General features: G+C 50.1%; 1 protein-coding gene across 3 annotated transcripts in view; it reads left to right on the forward strand.

The window, feature by feature from the left end:
• The first annotated feature begins 2,525 nt into the window (after positions 1-2,525).
• PPCDC (phosphopantothenoylcysteine decarboxylase) overlaps positions 2,526-12,650 on the forward strand; it is a 48,195-nt gene continuing 38,070 nt past the window's right edge. For all 3 annotated transcript variants that reach the window (XR_003436470.1, XR_003436471.1, XM_027123640.1), the window contains exon 1: positions 2,526-2,734. Coding sequence is in view for 1 of the 3 variants with exons in the window: in XM_027123640.1 (XP_026979441.1) it covers positions 2,549-2,734 (186 nt within the window). In the remaining 2 variants the exon portion in view is untranslated. The remainder of the gene's footprint in view (positions 2,735-12,650) is intronic.

Raw genomic sequence — 12,650 nt, forward strand, 5'->3', positions numbered from 1 at the left:
CCCCCCCCCCCCCCCCCCCCCCCCGCCTTCTAGAAAGATAGGTAGGCTTTGGTCCTTAACAAAGATCGCTCAGCAGGCTAAATAGTAAATCTTGGGCTGTACCACCTGCTGTGGGGAAGCAGCTGAAGTCACCAGCATGGATTCCTGCCCCAAGTTTAACTGATTGCTTTCAGTAACCTATTCTATTCCCTAGGAATGATATCAATTTGATGTGGAGGAGGTTTTATTTTATTTTTTTTAATTTTTAAATTTTTGGGTTTTTTTTTTTTTGTTGCACCGCGCAGCTTGTGGGATCTCAGTTCCCTGACCAGGGGTTGAACCTGGGCACTCGGCAGTGAGAGGGCCAAGTCCTAACCACTGGACCACCGGGGAGTTCCCTGGAGGAGGTTTTAAATTCAGCTTCTGGTTTTGCGGGAATCTCCATGTCCTTGCACCAGCTGGCTGGGGTAGGACAGGGTCCAGGTTTGGGATTTGGCAGGCGGGTTTCCCTGGAGAGTGCAGAATGTGCCTCTATCACCTACTGTGGGTGCTCACTAGCACACTGATTAGTTCTGGGAAGCTGGCTGATAGGCCCTCTAGACCTTGTCAGTTGTTAACAGGGCTCTCAAGGCCCTAGAGTAGACTCAGTTCTGCTCTGGGCAAGCATGGCCCTGGCTGAGGCCCTGACGTAGAGGTTGAGATCGCTGGCAAATGGAACTTTGGGGGAAGTTCTGTTCTAGGGAACTGGGCTGTGCTTAACGCCTGTTGAGAAGGGTCTGGGCCCCTCGGAGACCCTTCCAGGTAGAAGTGGAATAATAGACCCAAACATGATCCTCAGCTCATGTGGTTATGTGCCTGAGTCTTGAAGGCAAAAAATGGGCAAAGAGGCCCTAAGGAGCCAAGGGGCCTATGGAGTGAAGAGGGAGCCCTTATGGGTGTGCAGCCACATAGATAGCCATTGGGTGACTCACTGGACTTCCTCCTCGGGGTCTGCCTTGGTCTCCCTTCCCCTTGTTGATTCTACCCTTTTGAGTACATCTCCCAGGACCCCCTTGTAGAGAGAGTCCCTTACCTCTGTCTTTCATGCATTGACTCAGAAGTTTTCTGATGGAAGGAGCTTCAGAGATTACCTGGTCCTATCTTTGCATTTTTCAGATGAAGAGACATGTCCAGGGAGGGAATGACCCTGAGCCAAGGTCACATACCAGGTCAGGAGCACAACCATGGCCAGGGCCCAGGGCTCCTGATTCATAGCCCAGGCTTCTGTTCTCTGCCCCCCTCTACTTCAGAGGGTACAGTTTATTACTCATTCGGCAGATGTTCAGGACCTACTACAGGCCCGATACCCGTCTCGCAGTTGGTGTTTAGACCAGGTCGCACATTCAGGGAGCTTGCTGGGGGTGTTGGTGGTCATGGGAAAGGGGAGAGGGAAAGGCAAGGAAACCGATGTACAGATTGAATCAGTGATCGCCAAAAAGGTGCATCCCAGAGAAGGACCCATCTCAAGTGATTTCAGGTGTGACTCTTGTCTTCTCAATTCATGCACAGATCCCCTAAAGGCAGCGGCTGTCTCTTCCCCAATTTCTTTGCCAGTGCTAGATGTAGTTGGTCCTTGATAATTGTTGCTGATGGAGTATGTTTTGCTGGCCCAGTCTGCCAGAATGCAGGTTTTGATGTGTTCATCAGCCATATTATGAACACTCACTTCTAGCAACATCTGAGGGCCAGAGGAAGAAACCAAGCAGCTAGTCTCATGGGGTGGCCTTTATCCTTTTTATGCTTGTCTCTTCTCGGCCTTGGATTTGTAGGGTGGTGCCTGATCCACAGGGAGGGACAGAGGGGCAAATCTCTCAGCTCCCTGGAGCACCCAAACCCCTTTGTTGCATAGGGTTCTACCCCACAGGCATCCCTGGAACCTACCCTGCCCTGCCACTCTCTTCAGCCAGCCTAGCCCACTGCAGTGGCTCCTTTGTGTGCCCCCTCCAGTCTCTTCACCACCAAGGCCCCCTCCACACTTCTCACCAGCACCGTTTTTCTAAAGTGAAAACGCACCATAGCCCTCACTGCTCTTGACACTTAGTCCTTGACCTGATTTTACAGCCTTACCTCCTGCCCGCCCCACTGCTCCCCACTTCCATCATGCTTTAGCCTCACTGCTAAGCTGCTTTCTGTTCCCCAGACCTGCCACCCTCCTTCAGGCCTCTTCACCTCTGCAAGATTGCTCCTTCTTGCAAAGTTATTTTCTTGCTTCTCTGAAAAACTTCCTCGTCCTGCAGGACTCAACCTGAATGTTATTTTTTTGGTCTCTGACTTGCTCAGACAGTAACTCCTAGGCAGCGCAGCCTCATGACACTGGCCGCATTACATTGTGACTGACCCACGTGGGATGAGCGTGTCTGACCTTCTTATCACACTGTGTGCTCCCAGAAGCTGGGACTGTTGACCCCTCAGGAACCCTAGCATCTGGCCCAGGGTCTAATACAGGGTGCTCAATACATTTTGGTTGAATGTATGAATGAAGCAGGCACCCCCTGTTCTGCTTTTAGATCCTAAATCCTGGCAGAGCTTTATGGAGCCCAGTTCTGGCAGGCTCCCAGGACTCGAAGCCACCAGACCGCACATGGAACCCAGGGCCACGTGTTCAGCTGCTGCACCCTTGGTGAAGAGACCGTTCCGTGTTCTTGTCGGTGTCACTGGGAGTGTTGCAGCCCTGAAGTTGCCTCTTCTGGTGTCAAGGCTTTTGGACATTCCTGGCGTGAGTATGCTTACTAGACAGCCTCGGGCATTGGAGGGCTGATGCTCTGGGGCCAGCCTGTTTTTGTGCAGTGCACAGGGTTTTCTTTTTCTTAATCATGGTGTTTGTGGAAGTCCTCTGTGTGCATTGGTATGTGGGGGACGTGGAGACAGAGACCAGTGTGACAGTATAACCAGGAGCTAGATTAGGTAGTAGACAGAGAGTGAGGGGAGACTGCGAAGGGAACGCTGTGGTGAACGGAGGTGTTGGGTTCCCAAACATTTGCTTTGAATTGCCTGAAGTCCTAGCATGAGAGAAGAGCTGGCTGGAGAAGTGCGGCAAGTTCTCAGCGCCCCCTGGCCGCCTTGTGCTCCCTGCCTCTGCTTTCACCCCATCCTGGACATTGTGGCTCTGTCCTCCCTCCTTGTTAGACACCATGGGTGTCCTGTCAGTCCAAATGCACTGGAACCTTAGGGGCTCCCCGCTGCCCGCAGCTCTGGTTTCAAACTCTGCTCCTTCAGGTGTTCAGAGATGCCCAGGGGCCACCACAGTGTGTTGGAGGTGGGGGGCTTAGCCCCCTGCCTTTGGTCAGATCACCTCAACTTTGATCAGTTTTATATGTAGGGGTTCTGGGGCATATTCTTTTGCGGGAAAAGTTCAAGGCTTTAAAAAATGTGAAAGCCAGCTGGTGATAACCCCACTTCTTCGTCTGGTAACCTAGGCCCTTCACTGGTCTGCCACTCTCCAGCTATCCCACGCTCCACCCTGATGGCCTTTGCTTTGGCCCAGCCCCTTCCAGGCTGTGCCGCCCTGCCTACTTTTCCCTGTCTTTTCAAATTCTCCACAAACACTTCATGTAAAAGCCTTCCTGGCCTGCCTCAGCCCATGTGGTTTTGCTCCCTTCCTTTTTTTTTTTTTTTTTGGTGATTGTTTTATTGTTTTTTGGCTGCGAGGCATGTGGGATCTTAGCTCCCCGACCAGGGATCGAACCTGCACCCCCTGCACTGGAAGGCAAAGTCTTAACCACTGGACCACCAGGGAAGTCCCTGCTCCCTTCCTTTTAAAACTCATTTAATGTATTAGAGAAAAGCTAGAAGTAGAGTGGTAAAAACAGGTTTTATTCAGAAAAACTATTGCAATAGGGGAAAATAGATCTCAGTATAGAACTGGGTTTAATTCTGAATACAACAAGGAAAAGTGGAGATTTGTAGCCAAGGAGCAGTGTGTGTGTGTGTGTGTGCGTGCGTGTGCGTGTGCGTGTGTGTGTGTGTGTGTGTGTCAGTGGATGGAAAATTACTAAGAGGAAACATCAGGGGTAAGGGAGATTTTAGCAAAACTGTCCTGACCGGATTCTTGCTGAAGGCAGCCCAGGGTGATCTGGGGGCTGTTGGGGGATGAGGAGCCTGATGAGATATCCAGGCTGATCACATATCGAGTGTAGGGGATTCTGGCTAAACCAACTTAGCAGGAATCTTGTTCTGGAGGACGAAACCCAAAGACGGGCCTAGCTGAAAAAGTGGCTCCAAGGAGCCTGACTAAAGTTTGGTTAAGAAGAGAATCTTGACCAAGCTGTGGAACCATAGGTTCTCTTTGACACTGCCTGTGTTGTCAGACACTAGTTTTGTGGAGTGTTAAGCCGTTGAGGCCCAGGCTGTGCTTTTTTCCTTGCTTGATACAAACATAGCACCTAACTCAGGGTGGCGCAGGCGGGTGTACCCTAAGTGTCCAGCAGGGAGCAGTGCTCACTTGCAGATGACTGTGTCGGGAGTCACAGGCAAGGGCGGGAAAGCTGCTTTTTTTTTTTTTTTTCAACTTTCCACAAACTTATACCCAGAAAGTCACCCCCTTACCCCACCCTCCAGGCAGCCAGGGATGCCAGTCAGGCCAGAAGAGGGAAGGGAGGAGAGTGTTGTGGCTGCTCTGAGGCTGGGCACTGGTGCTTTGGGGCAGTAACCCCTTCGGCCTGCCCCCGCCTCGTGTGTCCAGAACCGTTGGTAGGAGCTGGCCAGCTAGAGCCTTGAGGGCGGGAGGCCTGGAAGCGTTGCTGCAGCAACAGCCTCTGCCACCGCCCTCTGGGGAGGGAGGGAGCCATGCAGTTCCCTTTTCCCATAGCCCCAGAGCAAGTGAATTTCCGGACTTGGGGTAAGTGGGGGCAGGGAGTCCTATCCCAGGAAACAGATGAGCAGCCTCAGAGCAGAGGGAAATGGCAGCTCCACTGCTTCCTGCCATCCCACACAGCCAGCATTTATGCGGGTGTGAGGAAAGGGTTGCCTGAAGCAGGGAGGCTCTCCAGCCTACCCTAGGCCTTTTAGTCCAGCCTCTGTGGGGGACAGGCCACATGTGGAATGGGACTTGGCTCTCCGTCTCTGGCTGGAGTTGAAGCTGAAGGTCAGGCAGCCAGAAGGGCAGTGACAAGGAGAGAGGACTGCCTGACTTAGCCTCTAGGAGCCTGCCTTTCTCATTTTAAAATAAAGATGATGGCTGCCACCCATCCCCTCGGGAATGTTTGCAAGGCTGGGGGAGGGGGACACAGATGAAACTGCCATCTTGTGCCCACAACTAGGCGCAGCTCCTGGCACACGGAAGCGCTTAACACTGTTTGTTTCCTGTCCGTCCCCCTCTCCTTTTCCCTTGTCGTGTCCTTTGGGGCAGCCACACGTGGTGTGGGGTGTTGGGGTTGGTAGACGGCCCATGTGGGAAGAGCCGTGGAGCCACCATCCATCCGCTTATGTGGAGGGGCCCGCACCCCTCTCATCCTGCGGGTAGACAGCTCTCCAGAGAGCCTGGATTTGCTCAGTGGAGTCCTTGTGAGGTGTTGGTAACGAAAGGGGTAATCCCTGCTTGCCTTGTGTTGGCCCCCGGGGGGTGGCCTTTCCCCTGGCTCTTCCCCACACTCCCTGATGGTACTGATCTCCCCAGTGCCCCCCTCTGGGTCACCTCCAAGAGTAGTCTTTGTCCCTCGGTGCAGTCCTTCTCAGCTCTTTGCCTAAGTCATGGATTCACATGCTTGAGGCTTTGCTGAGCTCCTTTAGGGATCCCTAGATTTTGACTAGCAAACGAGCAGCTGGGATATGGGCGGCAGGGAGCTGGGTGATTCTACAGACCTGGCTCAGGATTACTCCTGATCCACCAGTGTGTTGAGGCTTCCCAGGAGGACCATTGACCTGGAGCCAGACCAAGGAGACTATGGGGGAGTGATGGGGAGGGGTAGATTTGGTTTTCTGCCTCAGTCACCAGCAGCTGGAGAGAGTGGCCACCAGCAAAGAAGCCTTGGAGGCTTTGTGGGAGGTGGGAGGAGCTGGACAGTGGGGGCCAGCCCTCCCTCAAAAGAGGCGTTGCACATAGAGGATTTCTCACGCTGGGACTCTGGGCAAGTCAGGTCTTTTTTATGGCCTCAGTTTTCTTATCCCTGCAATAAAGTGGGGGCCAGGTACCCAAATGATGCATCTCCAAGGCCTCTTCTGGCATGAGTGGTAGAAGATTCTAGATGTGAGGACAAAAAGCACTAGGACCAAAGGCAGCCTGAGAGAAGGTCCTAGGGTGTAGGAGCTGTGGCTGTTTTGCAGTTCTGTGATCGTCATGTAATTGAGTGGCACTTACGTCTGAGCAGTTAGCTTAGTCAGTTTCTGCCCTTTGGTTGGTACCCTCCTCACTATGGAGGAGAAAACAGAACACCTCTCTAGCTTTTGCTGGGTAGGTGTCAGCAGGACTGAGAGCCAGAAGAGGATTTCTAAAAGTGGAAAAAATCTCCCACCCAGGGAGTTGGCAGGCCTTGGCCTTAGAAAAGGCTGTTTCCAGAATGCCTGTGAGGACATTCAGGACTGTTAAGGGTGCAGGTAGAGGGCCCTGCTCGTATGCAGAATGAAGTAAATTCTGCTTTTCCGGAGGACTGTTGTGGCAATATCTAGAGAAAGCAAAAATGGTCACAGCCCTTGCTTCACCCATAGGATTGAACCCTATAGGGCAGGAGTCCCCAACTCCGGGGCCATGGACCGATACTGGTCTGCGGCCTGTTAGGAACCGGGCCGCACAGCAGGAGGTGAGCGGCGGGCGACTGAGCGGAGCTTCATCTGCCTGCCTCTCCCCATCGCTCGAATTACTGCCTGAGCCATCCCCCCGCGCCCCCGCCCCGTGGAAAAATTGTCTTCCATGAAACCAGTCCCTGGTGCCAAAAAAGGTTGGGGACCGCCGCTATAGGGTACAAAAGTTCACCAAATGTACAAGCATGTTCATTTTAGCACTGTTTATAATTTTAAAAGAAAACTGAAACAAACAAAATATCCAACAATAGAGCTGTGGTGCAGTTGTGGTTCAGCCTCTTGATGGATTCGGAGGCAGCAGTTCAGAAGAATGGGTGGATCTTGTGTGCTGATATGGGACAGTCCTCAAGATATAAGTGAAATGAGCAAGGTGCTGAAGTTAGTGAAGTGTGGCCCACAGGCCAAATTCTTGTTGTCTGTTTTTGTATGGCCTACGAACCATACATATGTAAACTATTTACATTTTTAAATGGTTGAAAAAAATCAAAAGAAGATTATTTTGTGCCATATAAAATTATATAAAATTCAGGTTTCAGTGTCTGTAACATTTTATTGGAACACATCCATACCCATTCATTTAAGTATTGCCTATGGCTACAGTCTTGCTACTATAGAGTAGAGTAGTTGTGACAAAGCCTAAAATAGTATCTGGCCCTTTATAGAAAAGGTTTGCCAACTGCTGGCATATAGTATGATTCCTTTTGTGTGTTCACGTATCAAAGTTACTGCCTGTGGTCCTCCCCCTGGAGGTGTTACCCTTGTGGAGAGATGGAGGCAGGAAGGGAGATTTGCATTTTGTGTCATTCTGTTCAGTTTTGATTTTCTAACCTCTCTATGTACTTATTTTGTTTCATTTTTTAATTTTTTATTTATTTTTAAATAAATTTATTTATTTATTTTTGGCTGCGTTGGGTCTTCGTTGCTGTGCATGGGCTTTCTCTAGTTGTGGCGAGCGAGGGCTACTCTTCGTTGCGGTGTGTAGGCTTCTCACTGCGGTGGCTTCTCTTGTTGTGGAGCACGGGCTCTAGGTGCATGGGCTTCAGTAGTTGTGGCACACGGGCCTAGTTGCTCTGTGGCATGTGGGATCTTCCCGGACCATGTCCCCTTCACTGGCAGGTGGATTCTTAACCACTGCGCCACCAGGGAGGTCCCCTTATTTTATTTTATTTTATTTTTTAAAGTCAGTGGGGCTTTTAGTAGGGATATCATGGAATGTTCTTTGTAATTTTATGCTTTTTTTTTTTTTTTTTTTTAATAATGCTCATTGAGGAAAGGAGAGCAGGAGAAACATGGCCTGATTTGAGGTTTTTCTTTCTTTCCAGGCAGGGGCCACCTGCCTGCTCTGTGTTCCTGCTGTGGAAACTAATCTACTCAGCAGTAGCACTCTGAGGCATTTTTCTGGACCTGCGCTGGATTGGCTAGCCCCATCCTTCCCTGGCTTGCTCCCCCAGGGAGTGACCTCTGCAGGCCACTGGTTGGAGGCAGCCAGCCCTGGGCCAAGGGCTCTTGCACCCAGGGTCCTTCCCTGCTACTCCAGAATAGCGTCCCTATGGAGAGCCTCTGCAGTCTGCTTCTCTAGTTTCATTCTTTAGAAATTTCTCTAGTTGGGGAGGGATTAGCAGCTATGCCCTGCTTGAATGGCAGGATGGGCCATGCGACTAGAATACCAGCTCCCCCAGGAGGCCAGTTTGGAGGCAGAGGACAGAACGGCAGAGCCTGCTGGGAAAGGACAAGGGTCACAGTAGGGCTGGGAGGTGCAGCGAGCTGGAGGGGCCCCTGGAGGCCCTGTGGTCCAGATGGCTCATGGCTCCGGAGGAGAAACCAGGCCAGAGAGGAAGAATTTGCCAGAGATTCCCCCAGCCAGTGGGCTGGCGGAACTGGGGCTCAAGGCCAGTTTCCTGACTACCATCAGCAAGTGGACTTGAGCTCAGATTATGGGCATTCTCTACTCCACCTAAACACGGCCATGAGGCTGAGAAGCCCCAGGCAGTTGTGGACTCCTGCCTGGTCTGTCTTGCTTTATAGTCAGGGGTCATGTATACCCCACCCACTTGTTAGACACACTGAGCCCTTACCAGCTCTGGCTCCCATGTGTGTAGTAGGCTCAGTAAATGTTTGTCAAGTGGAGACATCATTGTGAGCCATTGGGACACCCACTCAGCCAACCGGAACTCCCTCAGGGATTTGTTAATGAGGCCACCTCCTCCACAGCTTCCCCCCACCCCAACCCCATGTGCTGACGGCACCCAGAGTCCTTTTTTCTAGAGTATGCCCACCACCCCCATGCTCAGAGTCATGCCAGCTTCTTGGCTGGCCCCCAGGCCCCAGGCACTACCAGTGTCAACACTGGGAGGCCCAATGTCGGGGTCTTCTGCTGTGTGTGTCAGCCCAGAGGACTAAGCCACTAAAACTCTGGGTTCCTTGCCTTGTGCCGGGTTAAGTCATAGCCAGTGTTTCCTGTTTAGAGTCCTCATCAGTCTCCTGTGGAGCCATCATCACATGCCCTACTAGAAACACCTGCTCTTTTCTAGCCACTGAGCTGGGGGTTCCAGCTGGGGCTCTTCTTTCCCTGTATGTGCCAGAGCTGTGCTATCTAACACGGTAGCCACTAGCCACATTCAAATTTAAATTTAAATTATTAAAATTAAATAAAACCAAAAGTTCAGTTCCTTTGTCACACCAACCACACCTCAAGTGCTCAATAGCAACATGTGGCTAGAGGCTGCCATACTGGACAGCACAGGTGTGACATGTTTCCTTCACTGCAGAGAGTTCTATTGGATGATTCTGTAGAGTAGTGGTTCTCAACTGGGGCAGTTTTGCCTCCTAGGGAACACTGGACAATGTCATTTGGTTGTCATACTTGAGGAGAGGGTGCTACTGGCTCATGGTTGTAATGGATAGAGGCCAGAGATGAGGTTGGAGGTGGACATTCAAGCCATGGGATTTATCTCATCCTGCGGCTGTGAAAGTGCTTCTCCACAGATCCCTTTGATATCTGCCCCAGAAGCAGCCTGGGCCAGACCAGGGGCCTAAAAGTAAAAATGGAAGTATTGCCCCAAATTCTGTTTTCCATTTCCCCTCCCTGACTCCCCAGGAGCCCCAGATGGGATTGCTGATGTATTTTCAACAGAGAAAGGAACACCACACTTGCCAACTGGTTTCAGGAAGAAATCTCTATAAATGCTAAGCAAAATGCAGGCAGCTTATGTAATAGGGTCTGGCCAAACCTTGGTCACATCACACAGAAGTTCAGGTTAAAAATATTAAGACATAAAAACTGTTGGCCAGGGTCTCGCCAGGGGGCCAAGCACAGAGCTGCCTTTCAGGAACTCTGATGTGTGTGAGAGATTGTTTTAATGTCCAGCCCGGCTTCTACGATGACCTAGGAGGGTGTAAGAGAAAGCCAAGGAGGGTTCCTGTCCTCAGGAGTTTTCTGCTCTGCCAAGACTCCTTAGCATTTGCTGAGGGAAAGGTCAGGGTGAATGAGTGACTAGTCCAAGTTATTTAGTATCTCAGAAGGTAACACAACATGCCTTCTTTTTTTTAATGTGTGCCAACCCAGGGCCTAGCTCTTGGCTCCCAGGACCTTTTTACAGAGTGAATGAAAATGAAAGAACAAAGCCCACAGGACTGAAGAATCTGATCAAGTGACATACTTCTAAAACCAGAAAAACTAGCCTGGGCCTGCCAGACAACACTGGGGTCAGGGTCACTGCCAAGGAGAGGTGGCTGCTTGATAGGGGTCAAGGGAGGGACATTGGGAAGGATGGGCTTATTACACACTCTTCACATCACTCTTTAGGAAAGACATTGACCCCAAGAAGCTCCCTAACAATGACAGTGTAACCTGGGAGGGTAGCCAGAGACAGATAGATTGAGAGACTAGGGGAAGATCTTAAGGGGAAGATCTCAAGCTGCAGCTATGGACCAGGGTGGGAGGCCTACTTGGACCCCTGGTTGGAATTCCCCAGGAACCAGGGGGAGACTGTGAGGGGGATGCAGAGGGAAGGAAAAGGTAGAGCTGAGAGGGAGGAGGGAGCCCCTGAACAGGGCCATCACCAAACTGGGAATGTTTCTGAAGGCTGGCCCTAGGCACAATCCTCACTTTGAGAACTGGCAGGCCGTTTGGGAGTTGGGGAGAGTAGGGGAACTCGATCTTCAGGAAGCAGTTTTCCAAATTTCAGAATAGAGAGAGGATGAACTGGGGTGATCTTAAGTGGCAAATTGTTCAGGATGGTCAGGAAGCTCTTAGAAATGAAAGAAAGTAGTCCTCTTAAGGAAAAGAAGGCAGTGACCAGAAACTGATATGGCTACCTGGGAAGCCATCTGTTGAAGGAGACTGGAAAGCAGTTAAAGGGAAAGGAGGACATATAACCAAAGATAAAGGTAGAATATGGTCCAGAGGTCACCAGAGTGAGCTGAAGCCTGCAGTGAAACTCAGAACGACCAAGAGGGCTCTTACCTATATTTAGAAAAAGAGCAATGGAACAATGCCTGGTCCTGGAGGCCAATGGTATAACATTAGTGGGGGGACAGAAAGAAATGGCAGGGACTCTTGAGTCCGCTTGGCTTCCATTTTTTTCTTTTGAGTTTGAAAAAGGACCAATGGTGGCAGAAGAGACTTGAACCCAAGTTGGGTGATTCATCTCCTGAACTTGGCAAGTTCTGTCCTGGGGTGCTGAGGTTGTGGTTGGTGATCTACAGGATGTGTGGGAAACAGCAGAGGGGCTAGAGGCTGGAGATGACTAATGTCCATTTATCAAAAAGGCGGAAGAGGTAGGCTCCACAAATTAGAAAAAGCTTGTGAGCCCTTAGAAAAGCACTTAGAAAATATTTGTTACTGGAGTTTGATTGGGCTCACTGGGGAAAAGCCATATCAATTTTATTTTATTTTATTTTGGATATTAGAGTATTTTTGGATTTGGTGAGGGCTTTGATGGAATCTTAGGACATCCCCCTGGACCACCTGGTAATGTTATCAGCATGTTTATAATCAGGGAAAGATCCTACTTGGAAAGGGTTCATTCTTGATTCTTTCCCACCCCAGCCCCCCAACCTGTGAACCTTGGTGAAGGGCTCTGCTCTTGACCTTGTCCTTTTCATCATTTGGATTTGTGTCTTGGGGCTACTGATGGTGGTACTGGCTGAGAACAGGCCAGGAGGAACAGGATTGAAATTTTTGGAGCTCTTTACATAGACTGAGCAAACACTGGGCCGACTCTGGAAAGGTGGAATTCACCAGGGAAATGGGAGGGGCTACATTTGGGAAAGTAACAACGCAAGTACAGTTTGGGGCTTGTGGTTTAGTAGCAACATGGGTGAAAAGAACTTGTGAGGTTTTGCTGATTGCAAACCCCATATACTTCAGTAGGAGGATGTGGCTTCCAGGAGAGCTGATGTGGGCTCAGGCTCCATTGATTTATACTCAGTGGATGCCAGGGACATGAGACCTCAGGTTCCCTGAGCCTAACAGGTTGCCACCTTCTCAGAGCTCTGTACGCAGAAGAGATGGCTCCTACCTCTGAGTTCTTCAGTTTGGGGAAATTTCATTTTATTTCTTTTGTAATTTTCACCCCTCTATTTTTCTATTCTCCCTTTCAGGAACTCATTATTAGTCAGATTTTGGACCTCTTGAGTTGGTCTTCTGATCTCATCTTTTTTTTTTTTTTTTTTTTGGGCTGTGCCATGCGGCATGTGGGATCTTAGTTCCCCAACCAGGGATCAAACCCTTGCCCCCTTCAGTGGAATCGTGGAGTCTTAACCATTGGACCACCTCATCTTTTTTAATAGTATTATCCATCTCTTTATCTTTCTCTTCTACTTTTTGGAAAATTTCTTCTAAACTTATATTGAATTTTTTATTTGACTATTTATAATTTTAATTTCCAAGAGTT

Source organism: Aethalodelphis obliquidens, unplaced genomic scaffold (genome assembly GCF_003676395.1).
Source record: "Aethalodelphis obliquidens isolate GAN/ISIS:26980383/991018 unplaced genomic scaffold, ASM367639v1 scaffold26, whole genome shotgun sequence".
NCBI lineage: Eukaryota > Metazoa > Chordata > Mammalia > Artiodactyla > Delphinidae > Aethalodelphis > Aethalodelphis obliquidens.